The 24946-nt window shown below is 43.9% G+C and overlaps 1 protein-coding gene across 6 annotated transcripts in view; it reads left to right on the forward strand.

Annotated features, from left to right (window-relative positions):
* The window catches only part of WDR86 (WD repeat domain 86), a 126409-nt gene that overhangs the window by 34485 nt on the left and 66978 nt on the right, over nucleotides 1–24946 (forward strand). For 4 of the 6 annotated variants that reach the window (XM_068238618.1, XM_068238619.1, XM_068238620.1 and 1 more), the window contains 3 exons: nucleotides 9495–9819; nucleotides 19427–19568; nucleotides 23888–24308. In XM_068238618.1, coding sequence (XP_068094719.1) covers nucleotides 9591–9819; nucleotides 19427–19568; nucleotides 23888–24308 — 792 coding nt within the window. In that variant the 5' untranslated portion in view covers nucleotides 9495–9590. Of the gene's footprint in view, nucleotides 1–7908; nucleotides 7970–9494; nucleotides 9820–17958; nucleotides 18103–19426; nucleotides 19569–23887; nucleotides 24309–24946 lie in introns of those variants that run through there. The other 2 variants (XM_068238621.1, XM_068238623.1) reach the window with 2 other exon arrangements.

A 24946-nucleotide genomic window follows, 5' to 3' on the forward strand; every position in this document is an offset into this window, starting at 1 on the left:
GTAATGCATCGGGGAGTCCAGCGCCTGCGTTTTCCTGCGGGATGAATTAGAACTAGCGCCGCTGATATGCATTGAACTGCAACTTCCCAGCGTCACGCCGTCATAACGCGTGCATGAAATCGTGTTCGTGCGCATGTTATCTAATGCGAAAGAGCCCTTGGTGAATAAGCAACATTTTTAGAGTATATTACCGATCTTCTACCGCATGCAAGGAAATCTTAGTGAGTTTGAAAATAAAGTGTAAAATGCCACAAGCCAATGTATCCAACAGCCATAGCATTCATGTGATAAATTAAGTGCCTTTTATTTACCTAGCCATCTAATTTAAATAATTAGATTCAGCTGATTGAATGCAGCTTAGTTTGATTAAAGCCAGTTCTACTGAATCAAAATATTATTATGCATTGGGCTCTATTCTCAAAGAGCCAAATTTTCCGCAAAATTTTACCGCTATATTCCCGCCAGCGGTAAACTCCGCATTTTTTCCACATTCACTAATATTTTCCGCATGTTTTCCGCATGCGGGAAAAAAGATGCGGAAACAGCCATTATTCATGCGGGAATGATGCGGTAAAAAGGTCGCATGAAAAAGTGTTTAAAAAAAAAAAAAGTTAAAGTCCAGCAAGCACAGCCCTTAAGCCTCCACACTTCATTAAAGTCAATGGGATGCGGAATATATCACCTACTACTTGTAGGTGATAAAAAATCGGTAATTAACGACGAAATGATGCGCCTGAACATTTTTGAGAATTGATCTTTTATTTCGGAAAATACCGACTTTTGCGGAAATTTTTCCGCATGAATCCCGCACTTTTATCACACTTTTTCCGCATGCGGAAAAAACATGCGGAACATTTTGAGAATTCCAACTTGACGGTATTTTGGGTGCAAACTTCCCTCATGTACTTTACCGCATGCGGGAAGTCTTTGAGAATAGAGCCCATTGAGTCTTACATGAGAAGACGTTACCACTAAAGCTACATACACACATACGACAACGATCGTTCATTGTGAACGACAAACGAACTTTTAATTGACGAAAGAACAACCTAAGTAAAGTTAGTTTTTAAAGGTGTGTAATGATCTGATCGTTAGAACGAACGTTACATCACGTAAAGCAACGATTGCGGTTGCGCATAAAAATGAAAAGTTCCATGGAGAGATAACGAAATACGCATGTCAAGCCTGGTATGAACGACCGTTTCCAACGATGTACTACTTTTGCAAACGATCGTCGTTGGAAAAAATCCGGCAAGCTAGATCGTTAGTTTTTAACGATCTAGCTCGTCCGTCGTTAGACTTAATGGTCGTTGGCTGCTTTTTTTTTTTTACGATCGTTGTTTGAAATGGTCGAGGAATGATCGTTTCAAACGACTATAGTCGCATGTGTGTACGCACCTTAAGGCCTCTTTTCCACGGACTGTTGATAGGCAGTGAAATGCCTCTCAAACTCTCACAACTGCTCACTGCCGCTTGATAACTGCTTGTTGCTGCCTGGTAACTGCTCACTGCTGCCTGGTAACTGCTTGCTGAGCACCCAGCTCAACAGTCCGTGGAAAAGAGGCCTAAGGTTGGCAATACGAGTAACGAGTATTGAATTTTCTGATTTGGTTTACAGCCAGTTTGGTCACTTGATGGAATCTGACAGTTGTCTGTTGCCCCAACATATCTGATCAATTCACCGTTTTTTGATCAGTTCATTAATTGAAATGTTGGAAAATCTCCTTACGAGGGGGGCAGAAGCAGTGAAGGATTGATAGCCACATGTTAATACAACACTTGTAGCTCAGTCATTGCTTAAAGGGAACTTGAGATGAAACATATCTCAGGATTTATACTTACCCGGGGCTTCCTTAAAGGATACCCGAACTGACATGTGACATTATGAGATAGGCATGTGTATGTACAGTGCCTAGCACACAAATAACTATGCTGTGTTCCTTTTTTATTTCTCTGACTAAAAGAGTTAAATATCAGGTATGCAAGTGGCTGTCAGTCCTGACTCAGACAGGAAGTGACTATAGTGTGACCCTCACTGATAAGAAATTCCAACTATAAAACACTTTCCTAGCAGAAAATGGTTTCTGAGAGCAAGAAAGTCAGGAGCAAGTCAGGACTGAGTCATGACTGAGTCAGCCACTTACATACCTGATATTTAACTCTTTTAGGCAGAGAAAGAAAAAAAGGAACACAGCATAGCGATTTGTGTGCTAGGCACTGTACATACACATGTCTATCTCATCATGTCAAATGTCACCTCGGGTATCCTTTAAGCCCCCTTGAGACCGCTTGGTCCCTCACCGTCTCCCCGGGTGGCTCCTGTCCCATGCAATTGTCCCTGAAAGCCTGGCCGAGTTAAGCTTCATCACGCATGTGCGACCCAGCCATGTGCGCAACCCTGTCATGTTCTGCGCTTGCGCAGGCGCAGGTTGCTCCCAGTGATGGGCGCGCTGCACATGTGTGACGAAGCGCCACTTGACCAGGCTATTGGGCCTTACTGCGGGGGGCAAGAGCCACCCAGGGAGATGGCGAGGGACTGAGCAGCCTAAAATGGGCTTAAGGAAGCCCAAGGTAAGTATTAAACATGAGATGTGTTTCATCTGGGGTACCCATTATAGGATTTCTGCTGAAATTTATTGAAATTCATTTTGCCACGTGTTGTAAGAATTGATATGCAGTTGAATTCCAGGCTGGATGGGGTTGATTGGCTTGGCATATTGGGGAGTATTCACAACATTTCAGTAAAGTTGCAGTGCAGATACCCATACCATCCCTGCTATTGTGCTACTGAGCCTCATACTGGTCCTGAAGCAAGACCACAAGGCTCCCACCATCTCTATTCATCCCTGAAGCACTTTGATTAGCAAATGAAGAATAAATGACATGGGCATGTTAAGGGAAGAGATTGATTGCTGGGTTTGTCGGAAGAAGTCAGTTGGCAGAGGTCAGAGAGGGAGAGAAAACACAGGGGATGTAGGAGCTGCTAATTATAGTAGATTGTGCTAACAAGAGGCACCTAGGGGAGGGGCAAGTGAGACAGTGGTGTAGCAATAGAGGATGCAGAGGTTGCGATGGCATCAGAGCCCTTGGAACAGAGGTTGCACGGTAGGGGCCCTCCCTCAACCACAGTATTAGCTCTTCAATAGTGCTATGCTGGTAATCACTTCTATACAGCAAAGTCCCTAGTATCCGGCACTGGCGGGAGTCTCCTGATGCAGGATACATGTGCTTGCGGTTGCCAAAAAAGTACACACCTCCCTCTCCAGTGCAGGATAAAATACTCACCGAGCCTCCAGCGATGTCCTGTAGCTCCTAGCGGGCTCCTGGCAGCTTTCCGGCATCCTCCATGTGTGGCTCCCAATGTGTCACCTGACCTGTGTCGGGTCACGTGACATGCTGGGAGCTGTACAAGCCGCTAGGAAATACAGGAAGGCTACAAGACGTTGCTGGAGGCTCGGTGAGTATTTTTATGGTTGGCAAACCCCCCCAAATAAGAGTCCCTGTTATCCCATTAGCTGAGAGTTCCGGTTGCCTGAGTTCTGGATACCGGGGGGCTTTGCTGTATTTGCTTTTAATAGCCGTACTCATTACCAAATTGCTCCCCTCCTCTGCTCACACCTCTCATCCTGTAGATGTCCTTGGCAGGTTTTGTTGTGCCATATGACCTGTTATGTACAGAATGCTTGGGGGGCCCAATGTAAAACTTGCACTGGGGCCCAAAGCTCCTTAGCTACACCACTGAATTAAGATATTAACAAAGTGTAAATATTCACTTACCTTCAATAACAAGAGAACTATAAATATAATATGGAAACGCTTTCTTGTCTCACAACTACACCTTTCACAGGGTTAATGCTTGATTCATCAGGTTGGTGGTGGCAAGTGCGTCTTATAATGTTATCCTGAAGGGTAAGGCTCTTTTCACACTATGAAAACTGAGCTGAGATTCTATGAAATCGTAATGTAGTTGAAAAGTCGCATCATGTGGTATTGTGTTGCGACCATACAGTACATTGAAAGTATGCCCACTGCCACTGTAAACACGCACGTTGCCCTGTGCATGCAGTGCGCTCCCTCAATGGGACCCGTCGCACCGCAGTTAATGTGATAGCCACATAGGAATATCATTGCATCAGATTGTGATGAGATGATGTTATCAATTGCAACGCAACAGACACAGCGTGAAAGTGGCCGAATGCCTGGTTCACACTGGCAGGGATAGAAAACTGATCCATGTAAAAACTGATCCGTGGAACAGATCAGTTTTTAAAGAAAACCTGTAACTAAAAAAAAATCCCGTGGGGGGGGGGGGGGGGGGGTACTCACCTCGCGTGGCGAAGCCTCTGGATCCTATCGAGGCTTCCCCCGTCCTCCGTCGCTGCGCCCCTCTAAACAGCGGGGATGTAAATATTTACCTTCCCGGCTCCAGCACAGACGCAGTATCGGCTCTCCGCTCGCTGATAGGCAGAAATAGACGATCGCTGTTGGTCCGCTCTACTGCGCAGACGCAAGTCTCCTGCACCTATGTAGTAGAGCTGACCCGACAGAGATCGGCTATTTCTGCCTATCTCTGTGCTGACAGCAGCAACAGCGCCCCTGCTGGAGCCAGGGATGGTAAATATATCAAGCCTTGTCAGGCTTGTCGGGATGCTTCAGGGGAGCCAGCGCTGGATTGCCTGCAGCTACAGGGATGGGGGAAGCCTCATAGGGACCCTAAGGCTTCCCCCTCCCAAGGTAAGTAGCCCCAAGGGGACTTTTTTTTTTTATTACAGAGTTTCTTTAAAGGCATCAGTTTTCCATCTCCAATGCGACGCATCCATCATTCCGGAAAAATGACTGCAGATCCAAACTTGCAGTCCATCCAGCAGATCGTCCAGAACTAGTCCTTTCGAACGGACCAATGCGAACGGCTCCACAGGTTAACATTGGATCCGTTAGCATCCGCACACATCCGTTCCGCTAACGGTCTGTTTTTTAGTGCCTGTGTGGACCGGGCCTTACGGTTTCATCTTGATCAAAGCAGCCAGTACAAAGTAAAAAAATAAATAAAAACTGACCTAATAATCAACATTTTAAATGAAGTCCATCCTGGCCGGAACTCTTCATGTCATCAGTCTGTATAACGCAGAATTTTCTTGAATGTCAGTATTAGCAAACAGTTGTTTCTCTGCCAAAAATAATACAACTTGCTAACTGCTCCGAAGGAGAAGGAATATAAATTGCAACCTTTTATGTGATTTGAACTTTTTATATTCAGAACTTCTTGGATGCTATTTCAGATGTCACAGTTAAAAAACGGCATATTTCAGGAATAGACCTTAACTAGCTTTGTAGAATAAAGCACAAAGATGCTGGAAAACTAATAACAGCTGTGATATGAGCAGAGCACAGTAGTTGTCGGCCTGGATAATCCTGGCACATTGCCAGACAGCACTGCAATTAATAGGGGTTTTAAGGGGACAGGAAGGCCAGGTTAGAGAGGGTTAAGCTACGTACAGACATGCGATAACGATCGTTCGTAAGCAACGACGAACGATCAATTAAGGAGAGAAATGAAAAGGTCGTTAGTAAAGAGGTGTTGAAAGTGGGAAACGATCAGATCGTTTCCGAACGAACGATGCGGAAGTGACGAAGGTATGATACAGCGCATCTAGTATGCTAAACGTTATTCAGATCAATGAACCCGGAACGAACGTCATTGTTAATGGCCAGTAGGAAAGAGGAAGTTGCGTACATATATATATATATATATATATATATATATATATATATATATATATACACACACAGGGAGAGAGAGATATAGATAGATATATCTCTATCTATGTCAACATATATCTATATATCTCTATACATCTATCTACATCTATATATATATATATATATATATATATCTATATACATCTCTCTGTCTCTCTCTCTCTGTCTGCGCATGTACGGTACTTAACGAACGATCGTTTTTGTAACGATCAGCATACACACGTACTTTTGCTAACGATCGTCATTACAAAAAATCCGCCAGGACGGATTTCCAGTTTGCAACGACTTCAGTCGCTGATCGTTACCCTTAACGATCGTTAGCGGTTATTTTGTAACGATCGTCGTTATAAACGATCGTTAGTCGTTCGTTACCAACGACTTTAGTCGCATGTCTGTATGCCCCTTTAGTCTGGTTATGGTTAATGTAAAGTTATCAGTTATATGTAGAGCTATATAAGGGCCTGTTTCCACTACACGCAGATTGGATGCAGAATGGATTCAGAAAAACTGACTCCAATGAATGCCTATGGGCCTGTTTCCACTATACGCAATTTTTCGGATGCAGATTTTCCCATAGGCATTCATTGGAGTCAGTTTTTCTGCATCAATTCTGCATACAGTCTGCGTGCAGTGGAAACAGGCCCTTAGGCAAAATCAAGACCAACAGTGGTTCAACTGATAATTTACTATTTATTAATTAACATTAATAGGGAACTTTGCTATTACTCACACAATTTTAATATTTGATGCAGCCATGCAAGGTAAGCTCCCCTTGGAATGTCAGTCACATGGCCTGGAACAGAAAACTGAACCTGCAAGGGGAGTGGGTGTTCCCCAGCTTGTGAGATCTTTTCACTCCCTAGAACAAAGCTATTGCCTGATCCCACCCACTTTATCAGAGCCCTTTTACATTTAATGCGCTGGTATGCGTTAGTATGCGTTAGAACACATTGGTATGTATTTTTCCCGTAGCCGTGCATTGTGAAAAAGCTTTCAGTTAAAAACGTGTATAGCAGGAACTGTGCCATAGGAAACCATGGACATTACTTTGAAAATCCATTTTCTTTCAGTTATAACTAAGAGCAACTAATAAGTGTAAAATTACCCTCAGTCTACTTTTGACAAATTGACTGTTTGTGGCCAACACTGCAGCTCAGCAGAGTCACCCACTTTCATGCCCAGTTCCTCTTTGCTCACAGTTTAGTAAAACATTTAGGGGTAAATTAAAAAAAAGAATGGTAAACGCAGATGTTACAATTACTAGCATTTACACAGTGAGCTATTTAAATTGCATACCTTGCTATATACATGCATCACTTAAAGGGGCACTACAGCGAAAAACTGTAAAATGTAAAATATGTGCAAACATATACAAATAAGAAGTACATTTTTTTTCCCAGAGTAAAATGAGCCATAAATTACTTTTCTCCTATGTTGCTGTCACTTACAGTAGGTAGTAGAAATCTGACAGAAGTGACAGGTTTTGGACTAGTCCATCTCTTCATAGGGGATTCTCCGCAAGGCTTTTATTCTTTATAAAGATATTCCTTAACCTCCTTGCCGGTTATCCCGAACTCAGTTCGGGGTAACCTGCGCAGGAACATTTCTCAGGCCCCGCTGGGCCGATTTGCACTTTGCTAGCTGCGTGTAGTACGCGATCGCCGCCGCTCGCCGCCGATTCGCCGCTACCCGCCGCGCCGAGCCGCCCCAGACCCCTGCGCAGCCTGGCCAATCAGTGCCAGGCAGCGCTAAGGGGCGGATCGGGATTCCCTCTGACGTCACGACGTCCATGACGTCGGTGACATCATCCCGCCCGGTCGCCATGGCCGGGGAAGCCCTGCAGGAAATCCCGTTCTCAACGGGATTTCCTGCATACTCTGATCGCCGAAGGCGATCGGAGTGGGTGGGGGGATGCCGCCGCTCAGCGGCTATCATGTAGCGAGCCCTGGGCTCGCTACATGATTTAAAAAAATAAAAAATAAAAAAAAGTGCGGCGCTGCCTCCTTGCCGTATTTTTTAGAACGGCAAGGAGGTTAAATAGGATTTAATGATGCTGGCCAGCTTCCCTGCTCCCTACACAGTTTTGGCAGTTGGATAGAGCAACTGCCATTCACCAAGTGCTTTTGAAAATAAATATATCCCTGAGAATCCCCTATAAAGAGATGGACTAGTCCAAAACCTGTCGCTTCTGTCATTTCTACTACCTACTGTAAGTGACAGCAACATAGTAATTTATGGCTCATTTTACTCTGGAAAAAAATGTACTTCTTATTTGTACATGTTTGCACATATTTTAAATTTTATAGTTTTTCGCTGTAGTGCCCCTTTAAGTTGGCTATTACTCCAGCAATATTAGTGTTGAATGTGTAAAGCGAGCTCCGCAGTTTGCGTAACTCACAATGTAAATAGCGTAATTACTGGTAAACTTAACATACACTGTCTGAACTTGATAAATTTACCATTCTTTTGTGAATTTACCCCTTAAAGAGGATCTGTATTGTTAAAATCGCACAAAAGTAAACATACCAGTGCGCTAGGGGACATCTCCTATTACCCTCTGTTACAATTTCGCCGCTCCTTGCCGCATTAAAAGTAGTTAAAAACAGTTTTAAAAAGTTTGTTTATAAACAAACAAAATGGCCACCAAAACAGGAAGTAGGTTGATGTACAGTATGTCCACACATAGAATATACATCCATACACAAGCAGGCTGTATACACCCTTCCTTTTGAATCTCAAGAGATCATTTGTGTGTTTCTTTCCCCCTGCAGCTATCTTCCACTGAAGTGTCAGGCTGTTTCTTCCTGCAGAGTGCAGACAGCTCTGCCTGTATGTAATTCCTCAGTATGTGAAAGCCCAGCCAGCTCAGAGGAGGATTTATCCAGCTTGTAAAAGATAAGAGAGCAGAGAGAAGCTGCTCTAATCTAAATAACACACAGGCAGTGTGCAGAGAGGGGCCTGGAGGGGGGAGATGCATCACAGAACCACAACACTGAAGAACTTGGCAGCCTTCCAGTCACAGGCCGACAAGTCTGACAAGAGAGAGATAAGTTGATTTATTACAGAGATGGTGATAGTAGAACGTGTTGCAGTAAGCCAGAACACATTAGAATAGCTTTTGGAACTTGTAGGATGATAAAAAACAGGATGCAATTTTTGTTACAGAGTCTCTTTAAAGAAAAACTTTACTGGCTATAACTCAATTAGTAAGATTTCGTATTGATTTATAATATTCATTTACAAATGATTTAGTCAATGTTTGCATATTATAAAATCTTATCTCACCCTAACAGCATTTTTCCTGTTGGAAAGGTGAATCAGGCAGTTGATTTCCTAGAGTGCACTGGGGCAGAAGGCTGTGTGATGTCATAGCCTAGTATTCAGCAATAGACATGAGGAGTTTCTGATGCTGAAACAAGTATAATTAACCACTTCCAGTCCAGTGTTATACAAGCACATGTGCACACTGGCGAAGCCGGCATCTGCAACGAAGGGGGGGCACCAGCTGGGAACCAAGCTGTTTCGAGGTAGAGGTAGGCTTCCAGGGGCTGGAAGAAGCCCCAGGTAAGCAGATCTTGTTTGTTTGTTTTTTACCCCGGACTTGTCCTTTAAGGTGAAAACAACCCGTGGGCTGAAGTGGTTAATGTAAAAAATGGCTATCCTGAATAATTTTTTAAGTTCTCCTACAGCTCTTTAACTTTTTTTTAATTTTATCTCTTGATTTATTTTATTAGGTTTAGGTGGCTTCATACCATTGCTCACTATGTAGAAGATCCCGGATCTATCAGGTGAACAGTGCCCTCTTTTATCGCTTTGGAGTGGTAAATCTCATGACTCCTCCCCCGTCTGCCACTGCCCATGCCGGGCTCCAGAGAATGGGGAGCAGTAGCTCCACTTTTGCTGCAACCAACTGTCTGATCAAGGTCTGCAGAGACCACAAGGGAGGAATTAACTGGATGAGCCTAAGTCCCGACGGGAGCCATCTGCTGACCGCCAGCGAGGATTGCACAGCCCGTCTGTGGAGGACATCTGACAATCAGTGCTGCAGGCTCCTACAGGGTGAGTGGGCAATCTCGTTTCACTTACATAACTACAAATATCCATATACGTTTACTGATTATTTTATTAGATGCACCTGCTCATTCATACACGATTTCCATTTAATTAATCCCGTGGCAGCAGTGCAGTGCATAAAATCATGCAGATACAGGCCAGGAACTTCTGTTTATCTAGCCTGCCAACCCATGCTATTTTATGGCACAGTCATCAGCAAAGCACAGCCTGCTATTAATTAACTCTCTTTCCGGTATGCCAGAGTGTAGCTTTGGGTTACTTTTAGCAGCAATTAGCAGTAACCCCGAGCTACACTGGGAGGGCTGGATGCAGAGTGTGCAGTGGAGCTGTAGTATCACTCACCTCCCCACGATCCAGCCACAGAAGCCCGTTTTCTCCATGTTCTCCAAGGCTGCCCCTCTCTATGCTGAGATTGCCGTCTGTCACATGACAACAGAGGGTGATCTCAGCGCAGTGACAGAGGCACCTTCGAAGACAGGAGGTAGACTTGCAGCGTGTGACTGGTTCCTGGGGAGGTGAGTAATGTACACTTCGCTGTGCTTTCTGTATATTAGGGGGGGGGGGGGGGGGGCAATGCTACAGTTAGCATTTCCATAAGATCCCTGCACCCTTTATGCTATTGGGTGCCGAAATGTAATTTCACTGCCACTAATCTAGTGCCTCCGGATGCAGAAATGTACCTTCCTTGCCGCATATCATTCGGGAGGGGAAGTGTCTTAAGCGTTAGGCACCACCGAAGGGGGGTGGTCTTTGGCTTAGGCACCACCGGGGGCAGGGCCGGTTTAAGCAACAATGGGGCCCCAGGGCAAAATTAACCTGGGGGACCCCCCCAACATATACCCCGTAACAAAAATCGGCATTAGGGGGACCTTTTTTGGAGCTGGTATAGTTAGGGTGTGAAGTCCCAATCCGTCAGAGCTCCACATTCTGGCTATCCCAGCCTGCATGGGGGACAAGGGGTTAAAAAGTTTCAGGAGGGGGGACCCCACATAATTTTTTTTTTTTTTAATTCCCACACTCTAAACATAAAAAAAAATTGGGAAAATAGGAAAAAATGCCAGGGATCTCCATACAGCCATATTGCGGCTGTATAGTGATCCCTGGCCAAAGCGCTGCGGCTGCGTATAGACCCCCTGGAAACCCCGTCAGGAAATTTATTGCGCTTTCGTTTGATGCATGTAAAATTACACTACCGTTAGGTTTGCTACTAAAAGATATTTACCGCATTTAAAACTATACTTTTTTCCTTCTAAACTTTAAAATCGATTTTCTCAAAAACTATAAGGTCTTTTTGAAAAATAGTTTTTTCCTCTTATTCCTAATGATCTCCTTAAAGGAAAACTTAAGTCAAATAAAAAAAATGACATTTACTCACCTGGGGCATCCCTCAGCACCCCGAAGCTGGATGGTGCCCTTGCAGCCCCGCTCCGATCGTCCTGTCCCCGCCGGCGGCTACTTCCGGTTCGGCGACAGCCGCCGACAGGCTGGGAACGTGGCTGATTTTCCGCGTTCCCAGACGCTGCTATCACCCTCTATGCTGCTATAGCGTATATATAGACGCTATAGCAGCATAGAGGGTGATAGCAGCGGCTGGGAACGCGGAAAATCAGCCGCGTTCCCAGCCTGTCGGCGGCTGTCGCCGAACCGGAAGTAGCCGCCGGTGGGGACAGGACGATCGGAGCGGGGCTGCGAGGGCACCATCCAGCTTCGGGGTGCTGAGGGATGCCCCAGGTGAGTAAATGTCATTTTTTTTTTGACTTAAGTTTTCCTTTAACATATCCTGCAAATTTAGGGTTTCTAGCATTTAAGGTAGATTTGCTATTAACCATTAAAGTCGGCAGGTTTTTAAATGTGTTTTTTTTTTCCTTTGAAACTTTAAAATCGATTTTCTCAAAAACTATAAGGCCGATTTGAAAAAATGTTTTCCTCTTGTAGCCACTGGGGGGCCCTACAAGCTCTGGGGCCCTGGGGCAGCTGCCTCTTTTGCCTTCATGGTAGCGCCGGCCCTGACCGGGGGGAGGGGGTCTTAGGGTTAGGCACCACCAGGGGGGTGGTTAGGGTTAGGCACCACCAGGGGGGGGGGGGAGGGAGTGGGGTTAGGCATTGGTAAAGGGAGGGTTCTATGTGAGAGTAGTGTTAGGTTTAGCCATAGTAAAATATTGGCAAGCATTACCAATATTTTACTGTCAGAATCCAGCAGTAGAATGTCACTAATTGTAGTGATATTCTACTAGCGGCAATCCCCTGCGCCCTTTTTTTCATGTATACTTTTCTACCTAGAGGCAACCAGAAAAAGTTGCATTTAATTTAGCTTCCCTGGAACCCTCAACACTCTAAGCAACAGTTAGATGTCCCTTATTCTAAAAAGTGTCTGTTTTAGTTCCTCTTCAGCATAATCCGGACCGTTAGCTATTTTTTGTAACAATAAGTACTTGAACTAGTTTTATGGCTTGAAAATATATGGCATTTTGCATAGCTCATGCTGTGTCTAACCTGCAGACATCAAGAGAAATATGCAACACTGAATAACTAAATGCAGCATTCCATTGTGCGATTTGCGTCCTATGATGTTGGTGGTCTAATCCTATTATGCAGCTGTAATCCCGCGCAGTATTAGGAAAGGACACCATGCAAGCCTTGTAAAGCTGGGCAGTGGAATAAGGATTGCTGGGAGCCAGGCAGACTTGTCTCAGGAGATTAATTTCCTACTTTTTTCCAGTTAACAATTCCAGAAGCCAAATGTTACTTTAATCAAGATTCATTATGTAATTAAAGGCCTTGTTTGGCCGTAGTGCCAAAACACCATCTTGGCTGAATGTTCACGTTTTCTAATGTTGATGCCGGGCTGGTTTTATATACAAGATGATTTTATATACAAGCCTGTGCTGCAAAGTAATTGGACTGACATATGAATCATAGGAGGACATGGAGGACTCCATGCTAAGTGGACGAGCACTGGCACAAACCAGCCTGCAATCTGGCAGCGCTAGCAGCAAAGGGAGCAGCTTGTTCAATAAAATCCACATGCTAACTAATCTTCTGTGTTTCTGATTAAGTGTACCACCTGATGCAGTAATCGCTGCAAGAGATGTGATATTTTCTGACACATCCCATATATAGCGGATGGTCCAAAGCACAGCGCTGGCACTGAATATTCAGTCCTGACGGAGAAAGTGACGTTAATGCTGCATACAGCTGAGCCAGAACTTCTCATGCAGTATAACTAGCTCATCTGGAAAACAATGGAGCAGTCCTTGACACAAACCATATGGGTAGCTTTCTGCAGATAAGGAACAATACTAGGAACCAGCGTCATGTATTATATTATTATTCTGTAGTTATATTGTGCTGACATCTTCTGCAGCGTTTACTGAGTACATAGTCATGTCACTAGCCAGCCCTCAGAGATTAAAATCTAATCCCTACCATAGTCATAGTCCAATGTCCTACCATATTATTATTATTATTATGTATATATAATGTATAATAACAAGCTCTGAGCTTTTGGGCACCTCCATCTGTTGTTTTTCATGTTTAGTCTCCCCTGTTGGAGGATTAGAATGTTATGCTATACTCATAAAGCTCTTTTTTGTTTAAATCCCAATCAGAATCTCAATACAAAAGTTTGCTTTCTTAAAACAGAAAGAATTTGCGATAATTCAGGTTGGAGTGAGCTTGAGATGTCTCCCAGTGCATCACTGCTGAATATATGCAAATTAACCATTGTACCCTTAGAAGCTAAACACACCTCCAGAACCGCTGGAATGCAATGATGTGTCAGCTTGTTAATTTGTACAGAGCCATAATAATCCAACATGCATACAGACTGTTTCGGATTGTTTGATCCTCATCAGTGCATGGCATGGATTAATTTGGCTCTATGGAGTAGGGCTTGTAAATCCGAGAGGCACAGACTAACCAGCAAGCTCATGGTGACCCAGAACTCATTGGAGTGTGTAAGGGACTACAATGGTCCTATAAGGGACTACAATGGTTAATTTGCATATATTCAGCAGTGATGCCCTGGGAGACATCTCAAGCTTACTCCAATCTGAATTATCGCAAATTCTTTCTGTTTTAAGAAAGCAAACTTTTGTTTTTCTTAACATCTTAGTAAGGGGGCTTTTAGGACCATTGTAGTCAGGGCCGGGCCGAGGCATAGGCTGGAGAGGCTCCAGCCTCAGGGCGCAGTGTAGAAGGGGGCGCACAATTCATTCAGCTGTCATTCCTAATTGTGTATGAAGCAGAAATAAATAAGAAAAGGGTATACATAGCAGTGACTGCAAGCCATATAACTAGATATTAAGGTGTTGGGGAGGTTATGGGCCCTGTGACCCTCTTAGTCTAATAGCAATCAGTGTGTGACAGCTGGGGTGGGAGGGATGGAGGGGCGCACTTTGGTGTCTCAGCCTTGGGTGCCGGAGGACCTTGTCCCAGCTCTGATTGTAGTCCCTTATACACTCCAATGAGTTCTGGGTCACCATGAGCTTGCTGGTTAGTCTGTGCCTCTAGAATCTCAATACCAAGGCGATACCGGTAGTTGTTGGCGTAAGCAACCTTGACTTGTGAGTATGTACGTATTAGACTATACAATAGTCTAAATACATACTACAGCTAATAAATAGCTGCCCCCTCCCTCTCCCCCCCGACATTGACCATAGACTATGATAGGATATTAGACAATGACTATGGTAGGAATAAAGGTAGCCATACACTGGTCGATTTGCCATCAGATTCGACCAACAGATAGATCCCTCTCTGATCGAATCTGATCAGAGAGGGATCGTATGGCTGCCTTTACTGCAAACAGATTGTGAACCAATTTCAGCATAAAACCGATCACAATCTGTGGTGCTTGTGCTTCCACCACTCCCCCCACCCGCATGCCCGCATACATTACCTGCTCCGCCGGCGCGACTCCAGTCCCCAGGTCTCCGCTGTCTTCTCCGCTCTGGTCTGGTCTCCGGGTCCGGCATGCTTCACTTCTTCCTGCCCGGCAGGAAGTTTAAACAGTAGAGCGCAGCGGTGACCGGGGGAGTCGCGCCGGCGGAGCAGGTAATGTATTGCCACTCTATTGCGTCTGTTGCCGGGCACTCGAACGCCACTAGCGACGCGCTCCCTACCCGCGGGCGATCGACGGTAATTTCCCGCATGGAGCAATCGACGGGATCGATCTATTTCGGGACGAAATAGATCGAAATTTAGCGTGTAGCATGAACGATGTGACAGCAGATTCGATCCCAGTGATCGAATCTGCTGTCGATCGGCGGGGAATCGGCCTAGTGTATGGCCAGCTTTAGAATGTGAGCTCCCCGGAGAGAATGACATGGCAGCATGCTCTGTAAAGTTAATACATGAAAGTCCTCATTCCTACTCAGTTGGACTAAATCAGTCATTAACCACTTCACCCCAAAGGCGTTTTTACCCTAACGGACGAGCGAGTTTCACCTTTCAGTGCTCATCCCTTTCATTTGCCTATAGCTTAATCACAACTAATCACAATGAAATGATCTATATCTTGTTTTTTTTCACCACCAATTAGGCTTTTTGGGGTTGATATTTGTTTTTAGTAATTACCTTATTTTCTATGCATTTTAAAGGGAAAAAATGAAAAAATACACAATTTCTCTAATTTTATCCCCTATAGTTTTAATATAAACACTGCTACTGTACATAAAACCCACATTTTATCTGCCTAGTTTTCCTGGTTATCACAAGATTTTAATTATGTCCCCTAGTACAAAGTATGGTGACAATATAGTATTTGGAAATAAAGGTGTATTTTTTCTTTGGTGGTTTTGGTGTTTTTTTTTTCACTATTTTCACGTGCGCGGGAGCGCGCACACGTGTACTCGCACAGCGGCAGCAGCACTGTCTGACTTATAAAAACGTCTTGGAGCCATTAAGAGATTTTAGCAGGACGTTTTTATAAGTCAGCTTGTCATTAAGTGGTTAAACATACCAGAGTTATGTATGGACTTTTTAAACACAGTTAAATATACGTACACTTAAACTTAGTGGTTAAGACCTAATATCTTCGTTTAAAAATCTAGTGCTAGAGCCTCAATCATGATTTAGCGGTGGGGTGTAACTGGGCTTAACAGGGCCCCCTGCAAAAATGATAGCATGGGGCCCCCTTGGTCCTCGAAACGCACGTGATCGGGAGCTGGCGAATGGCAGCAGAGAGTGTTCTGCTGTAAAGCAGCCTCTGGAAGCAGGAAAACATTACACACACTCCTGCACATGGTTTTTGTGAGCGAACAGTGAGGTTTTTTTGCTTATTGGCTGCACTTGAGGTTGGGGAGAGGGAGGAGGAGGGGCCCCCAAAGCCTCTGGGCCCTCCTGCGATGGCAGGGATTGCAGGGGTGATTGCTACGCCCATGATTAGAGGCATGCTAACATCTTGCTGTAACCAGCACTATGGCAGTATTGTTAGTTTGGCCACTTTTTGGCAAGTCTCAGGAAATGTATAAGCTATAGGCTTGCTATACACCAGCCGCTCTGGCTGTGAGCCTGGCTTCTGGGGCATACAGAGATAATTTGCATATTCAGGAGTGGTGCATCATGGAAAACCACAGTTGCTCACTCAAAGCTGAATTATCACAAATACCTTCTGTTCTAAAGAGAACCCGATGTGGGTTGTAAAAATCCTAATTGCACACAGAGGCTGGGTCTGCATATAATGCCCATCCTCTGTTGCTATATTGTTCTCCCCCAGACCGCCGTGCTAGCAACACACAGCGTGTCGCTAGCAGGCTGTTTACATGGCCACTGTCACTCTCTATTGCTCCCCCGCCTCCTCCATATCGCCGCTCTCCGCCTCCACTGAATGGAGGGAAGGGATGCAAGTGGGGAGCGGCGATATGGAGGAGGCGGGGGAGCGGCAGTGAGTGACAGTGGCCATGTAAACAGCCTGCTAGCGGCACGCTGTGTGTCGCTAGCACGGCGGTTTGATTTATGGGGGATAGCAGAGCGCAGGGGGGGTCTGGGGGAGAACAATGTAGCAACAGAGGCTGGGCATTATATGCAGACCCAGCCTCTGTGTGCAATTATAATTTTTAAAACCCACATTGGGTTCTCTTTAATTGATGTGAGAATAATATGGCGGTTGCCATATTTATTTCCTTTTAAACAATACCAGTTGCCTGGCAACCCTACTGATCTATTTGGCTGCAATAGTGTCAGAATAACACCAGAAACAAGCATGCAGCTAATCTTGTCAGATCTGACAATAATGTGAGAGACACCCGATCTGCTGCATGCTTGTTCAGGGTCTATGGCTAAAAGTATTAGTGGCAGATGGTCACCACCATAGCCAGGCAACTGGTATTGCTTAAAAGGAAATAACTATAGCATCCACCATATAGCTCTTGCTACAGTTGTCTTTTAAGAAGGAAAATTACACTTGGGTCCCTTTTGCACATGCAGGCTACACCTGCGTTGCGTTACCCTATTTTGCCACAAGGGGCCACAAAAGCAATGAAAGTCTATGGAGAATTTCACACTACTGTGGTCCCTTGCGGTGCGCCTCAAGTGTTTAATCCGGCGCAAGGGCAACAGCGTATTACCACAAGCACCTTGATTACCGCACGGTGCTTTGGGTAATGGTAGTCTATGAGCGAAGTGTGTAGTGTAAACGACGGAGCTTGGTGCATCACTGTACGCATGTGAGGACTGATGGGAATACTAGGGAATCCCAGTGACCTATTTCCTGCCCAGCAGGGAGTGCATCACTGAGAGGGGGGCAGGGCTATGCATATGACCCTGTCAGCACATACTGTTGTCAGTTGTCAGTTGCGTCAGGGGCATTTCATCCCCACAGCAACACAAAAAATAAATGTAAAACCGGCCTCAACGTTACTTATTAGTAGGAGGGCTTTAGTAGGAGGGCTTTTCTGTCTCTTTTACCCCCTATACCTTCCTAGTGGTTCTGGGTCACCGTGAGCTCTCTGGGCATTCTGTAATCCCCTTAGAGGGATACAGCCTCAGTCTTAGTACAGAAGGCAGGCACATTACAGTGTGACCACACCGTTAGACTGCAGTGCAAACTTACCCTCAGCTTGGCCAATAAATGAGCATTTACAGTTATGACAGGAATTATTCAGTTACAGACGGACACATAACAGGGAATTGGCCGAGTAATATTTTTATTCATGAAGTGTAATAGTTTACCTTGGCAGGCTTGCAATGCCTCTGCGTGCAGTAAAAATCGCAGCAGTCCTCACATGCACAGTGCCAGTGGCAGCAGAAACACAAGGTTTGCCAAAGGTGAAGTGGTCAGTGCGAGTTTAGTCAGGATTTCTGTCTTATTACTGTCTTATTACTGTCTAAGCTCCTCTGCCTTTACTGGCTGAACCTTCTATGTGTGCAGAGCAGTACTGAGATGATATTTGTACTTACCTGAGGATTCTTTTAGCCCCCGGAGTCTTTCAGGTAACTCTATGCTCCGAGTCCCCTCCGTTGTAAATCATAAATGAAAGTTTTACTGATATTTTAAGGGATTTCTATAACATACTGTATAACATTATTTGTTTTAAATAATTACCGGTAATAAAAATTACCGGTCATAATATATGTATGATCATTGGAAATATATACCCTAAAGTTTTAGTGTGCTTACCGTATACCTTAAAGCGGACCCAAACCAAACATTTTTTTTTAATTCAAAATATTTAGTTGCACCACTCTGACACATACAAAGATAAATAAACACTCCTTCAAGCCTATGAGCATTTCAGTGCATGCTTTTCACCCGTCTCTTTTCATAACTAGGGTTATGCAGGTGGCAGCCATTAGCAATTCCTCCTTTGTCGGACACCTCCTACTCCACCAGTCTGCCGGATTCTGTCCCGGCAATATGAAAGTAAGGGAGAGGTTTCTCCAATAAATGTAAAATATTTTATATATGTCATCATGCAGCTGAAAAAAGGCAGCTATTTATTATTATAATGTAGAAAATAGATTTTATTTCTGAAATCTTGTATTTTTAATTTGGGTCCACTTTAACATGTCCTAAAATGAGACCCTGATTAATTAGCTAATAAAAGTGTATGATTTATTTTATACAGTGTCTATACAATCCATAAACTAGTTACAGAGCATGTTGATTCCTGTGTGAAAAATTACTCTTCAAAAAATGACTCTTTACCCCTTAGTACGGTGCTAAGGACTGCCAATTGTTAATTTCTGTAATGGAAGCAATAGCAAAGTGACCATTTTTATTTAAATACAAAGGTAAAATCATTAAATTGAACCTCCAGACTAAAAATCTACTCAGCAGCACTGAAAAGGCTTGGTATTTCTTTAACAGTTTCACAGCATCAGAACTTCGTTTTTCTTACATAAGCCTTATTTTCAGCTGCACAAAAGCTTAAGCTCCGCCCCATGAAATAAAACTGCCCGGGCTTTTTTTCCCTGATGCTGTGCAAAGCATGATGGTATTTCCTATACTGTTATTCACGTTGCCTAGCAACTGGGAGGGGTGATCAGCACACAGGACAGTGTATAAATCTACAATACATTTATGGAAAATGTTCGACTTAAGCTGTTCTTTAGTCTTATCTCTGTTATTTTTTCATGTCATTATGTACAGGACATGGCAGCTATATCACTTTTTGTCATTTGGAGAACGAGGTGGCATTCACATGTAGTGCAGACCACACTGCCAGGAAGTGGGAGGTGTCTACAGGGCAGTGTCTGACGGTGTATACAGGACACACATCAATTGTGAACAGGTGGGTAAAGGTGTCTCCTTGAGAAGTCCCTGACATGCTGATCACCTGATCACCAGTAATGGGGTTGTTTTACCTTGGTCAGTGTGTTAACTAACAACAGTAATAGTTGCCACTAGTATAATTAGCACACCATTTTCCAAACTTTCAGGAAATCTTTGCAGAGATGCAAACAGTGGATTGTATAGATATGGACAGTCTAAAGTTGTTGGCGGCTAAGTCCACCAAAAGCCACATGATGACATAGATGTGTATAGTGCCAAGCATTCAAATAATTAGGTTGTGTTGCTTTTCTTCTTTTTCTGCCTGAAAGAGTTAAACACCAGTTACCATATGCAATTCACTTTTAGGCCCAGTGCACACCGAGCGGTTTTTGGAGCGATCCGCCGGCCGCATCCGCCTGGAAAAATGCTTGGCTAATGTATTGCAATGGGATGGTGCACACCGGCGGTTTGAGGTTTTTGCCAAGCCGCAAACGCGCCTCCTGCTGCGCGTTTGCGGTTTGCTAAAAAACCTCAAACCGTCGGTGTGCACCACACATTGAAATACAATAGCCAAGCTTTTTCACTGGCTGATGCGGCCGGTGGATCGCATACAAAATCCGCTTGGTGTGCACTGGGCCAAATATCTGCTCTCTGCTCCCAAAACCGTTAGCGTTTTGACGATCTGCTAGCGGTTTTGGTGTGCACTGGGCCTTACTCTGGAGTTTTCTCCTGGGTGATATCTTCACAACTTGCCAATAAAATACCTTTTAATTCACCAGCAAGCAAAAAAATATTCAGAATAATTGTAATAGTACTTTTTTCACCTACTTTTTGGTACTTTTTCAATTGCAGAGTGCTGAAAAGATTTTCTAAAGATAAGATGAAAAATTTTCTCCTAGGAGATAAGTCAGGAGAAAAAGTGAATTGCATATTGGCCCAGGTATGATATCCTAGGTACACAAGATACAAAAGAAGTGAACCGGAAAATCAATCAGAAAATCAATTGGAAATCAGATCGGCCCTGTTGGAAATAATCGATCTGATCTGAAAATTGTATCGTGAGTACCTAGTTTCTCTCCAATCAGGCCCTAGTGGAAATATAGCGTAATCCTTGCTGATAAGGAATTACAGCAATAAAACTCTTCTCTGTACAGAGCAGCTTCTGAGTGCAGGCAAGGATGGTCGTAGTCAGCCAACTTCGCTACGCTGGAACTACGCGTATTTTTTAAGCAAATACGCTTCGCAATCTACGGCTCCGAAATCAGCCACTTCGCTATGTTAGCATACCGTAGACTACGCGTTAAAATACGCAAGCTTCACGTAGTGCGTAGCATAGTTGATGTGACCGCTTATGCCCTTATGCGGAAAAATTTTCGCAATAATCTGCTAACTATGCGCATACATAAACTAATATAAGCATACATTCCACCATCCAATGCGGAATTGTATGCGTATAAAGGGCAATACAATTTCTGCGCATGCGCAATGACCCATATAAATGCAGTTACCGCATGCGTAGTTAACTTCGCAATACATACGTCAACTACGCGTAGCGGGCGAAGCTTCGCATATCGGGACCACAACTACGCGGAAATGCGTACGTGCAGTTCTTAAACTTCGCCTACGAACTACGATGCGTAGTTGCGTACTACGATGCGTAAATTCGCACTGGCGTAGTTTACGAGCAACCCTGAGTGCATGGGATAGATAAAAAGGTCAATGGGCCTATTTTAGCTTCTCAGGCACTAAGGGCCCGTTTCCACTAGCCACCACGCGCGGCTGCGAGATGCGCGGCGGCACTTCGGGGTCTGCGTGTCATGCACAGCTATGGGATTCGCTGCCTACCACGCGAAAACTGTGGGCAATGCCGGCCGAATCGCTAGGGTCAAGCGATTCCGCCGGCGGCGCCATTATCCCCTATGGCAAAGTTTTCCCGAGCGATTTGCCTGTGGGGAAACTCTGTGGATTCGGCCCGGTTTCCGTGCTAGTGGAAATGGGCCCTCAAAGACTTTATCAGTCATATGAGACAATACAACATTGAACCTACTTTTTAGCTTTTAAAAAGAAAATAAAACTCTGGAATTCTACAAAGAAAGGTATTTCTCGGAAGTAGGAGGATATATACAATTGTTTATCTCATCAGCTTATTTTCACCTTGGGTTTCCTTTTATTTAAATTATTTTTTTCCCTTCTTCAGACAGGACTCAATACCCTAAAATGACAATGAAAACAATGTTTTACAATCTAAAAATATGAATAAAAAACTAATATACCACATTTACACAAGTAGCCAGACGCTTTAGCCTGAACTTATGTGTAGAAGCACCTTTTGTAGTGGTTAGAGGCTGGAGCTGTTTTCTGGTCTCTCCAGAATTGCTGGATTGAGTTTAATGCCATTCACTGGCTGGGCCACTGGGCTCCTCAGGGGCATTCACAGGATTGTTTTCAAGATACTACTCTGTTTTCTTTGCTTTGTGTTTAGGGTTATTTTTTTATATTTGGAAGATTAACTTTTGGTATGGTTTGAGAGCCAGATTATTCTGGGGCATGTTGTTTTCAGGTATATATATGAGTACTTTTCCTTTGTTCTCCTTGACTAGTCTTTCTGGTTGGTGTGACTGGAAAACAATCCTACAATATGATACAGTCATCACCATACTGTGCAGTTAAAATGATTCTGCAAAGGTCATGAGTGGTGCCTGGTTCCTTCTAAACAGGGCGCTGGGGATTGAGACTAGACAGGTTAAGCTTCATGTATGGGAACATATCTTTTTTTCACAGGTTGAAAGACCTTTAGGTGCCTTTTTGCAAACTCATTGGACTTAGGGGACTTTCATGTGTCTTTTAGTAAGAGGTTTATATCTGGTTACTCTTACCATAAAGCTCAGACCACTGAAATGTTGTGGTGATGGAAGTTGTTCTTAACGTTTTCTCTCATCCTCACATAGGTTCCCTGGAGCCGAGACCATCTCTCTCAGTAAAGCCCTTTCTCTCTAATGGCTCAGTTTGGCCAGACACCAATCTCTAGAAACAGTGGTTGTTGTTGCAAAAAGCTTCCATTTACCAACTGTTGAGGCCCCCATTCTGTTGGAGACCTTCAATGCCTGGAAAGTCTTTTAGGGGCCTTCTCTACATCTGTACCACAACATAAGCTCTGTTTACGATTTATTTTATATTATGGCTCGTTTTATGCTTTAATAAACTTTGGCAAGTTTGGTATCTTATACAGAGGTTGATTAACTAAAATTCACTAATTCTCTAAAATTCAGAATCGGCTTTATTCGCCATGTACAACAGTTTTCACACCTTGAATTGTTTATGGTACGGCATTGGCAATAGTGCAATTTAACAGACAAAGATTGACAGACATAATTTCAAAAAAAGCATAGGTTCGCTTATACCAAAGATACCAGAAAACAGATGTGGGGGATTTGCTGGGGTGGAGACTAGAGTTCAGGAGAAGGACTGCTTGGGGAAGAATGTATTCCTGTGCCTGGAGGTTTTGGTAGGGATGGTTAACATTGCTGTACTAACAGCACGGCAATTTTTACTAGTACCAGAATAGCATGCGTTGTGCAGTTAGCACAACCTGCACCACATAGGTAACAGGAGCATTGCTATGGCAACGCATGTTACGTTGTCTGTGTAATGCACGTTACCATAATAATGTTTGCATTACTGATGTTCTGCGGGTTGCGCTAATTGCACAATGCACGCTATTCCGTATTGGCATAAGTACCAGTAGAATTGCCGTGCGTTCTGTGGATGGCAATCTTAATGGCTTTTAGTGAATCATTCTCATAGACATGTGACAGCCTAATCTTGTTCAATCAAATATACAGTACTCTGGAGGGACAAAAATAATTTTTGGCATCAAAAAAGGTACTGAATGTGCTATTTTGTGTGCACCAACAAAAAGATGTTTAGCAAAAATAAAAACAGTAAAAAATACTCAGCTCCAAACTTTTTTTCTGATGCAAGGAGTCTACCAACCAAAGATACCAGCAGGATGCCAGGAAACTGGTATTTTTAAAAAGAAATATGGTAGCCACCACATCCCATTCAGTTCAGGTGAACTTTAAATGCAGAGCTATCATGAGAGTGATGTCTAAGAGGCATCAGTAGGATTGTGTGCGATAACTGATTGGCACTGGAGTACAACTTACTTTGAAATATTACTTTTGGATGGATATAAATTCTGTTACGAAATTATATATAGTGTTCCTTCAGAAGCCAATTTTTTTGTTGTTTTTATACAGTTACTTCCTGTATTAAATGAATAGTGTCTTAATTAATAAAATATATAAATAATTATTATGGCACATTAACCTTCCACAGGATTCTGATCACCAGGAATTTGCTCTTCAGTGGATCTTATGACCGGACGGCTCGCTGCTGGGATGTAGACTCTGGCAGACCTTTACAGGAGTTTCAGGGTCATGGAAACTGTGTCTTGGCCTTAGCGCACTTTTCATCCAGTGATATCTTGGAGGCATCTGACATGGAAGGGAGGGAAGTGAAAGACTTCTTGGTGACGGGAAGCACAGACTGCACAGTGAAAATTTGGGAAGCATTCAGTGGATGCTGCTACCAGACATTAAGAGGGCACGTAGGAGCCATATTGTGTATTGTACTGGATACCCCCAATAAGGAGCTATTTTCAGGAAGCACTGACTACACCATCCGAAGGTGGAACATGGTCACTGGAGACCAGCTGAAAATATTCAGAGATCACCAAGGATCAGTTATCTGCCTGGAGGTATGATATACAACATTTCTGTGTGGATGTTTATTACACAAAAGGCTCAATACGAGTCTGTAAATATAACCTTTCATAGCATTTTCATTGTTCCTTCTGTTCTAGCTCTGAAAGGGGGATCATCAAGCGTTCAAAAGTTCATCAAACTTACTGCAATTTCCTAATAAGGATAACTGCAGACACAGGGCTTTCTGAATGTGGCCTCAGGGCCGGGCCGAGGCAGGAGAGGCTCCAACCTCAGGGCGCTGTGTAGGAGGGGACGCACAACTCACTCAGCTATCATTCCCCTATTGTGTTTGTAGCAGAGAGAAATAAGAAAAGGGGATACACGGCAGTGACTGCAAGCCAGATGACTAGAGATTAGGGTGTTGAGGGTGTTGGAGGCCCTGGGATGCTTCTTAGTCTAATAGTAATCAGTATGTGATGAATGGGGGGGGGGGGGGCACTTTGGTGTCTCAGCCTTGGGTGCTGGAGGACCTTGTCCCGGCTCCGTGTGGCCTTATATCCAAGAAGCAATCTCTAGCAATTCTACAGCTGTGAATAGCCTCTTAATTGGTTCTCATGTGTCCAGAAGGAATAAGTAAGCAGCACATCTGGAAAGATGTCTTCTACCTTATAACACAACAGGGGGAGAGGCA

The sequence above is a fragment of the Hyperolius riggenbachi genome, chromosome 5, assembly GCF_040937935.1.
Source record: "Hyperolius riggenbachi isolate aHypRig1 chromosome 5, aHypRig1.pri, whole genome shotgun sequence".
Classification (NCBI taxonomy): Eukaryota; Metazoa; Chordata; class Amphibia; order Anura; family Hyperoliidae; genus Hyperolius; species Hyperolius riggenbachi.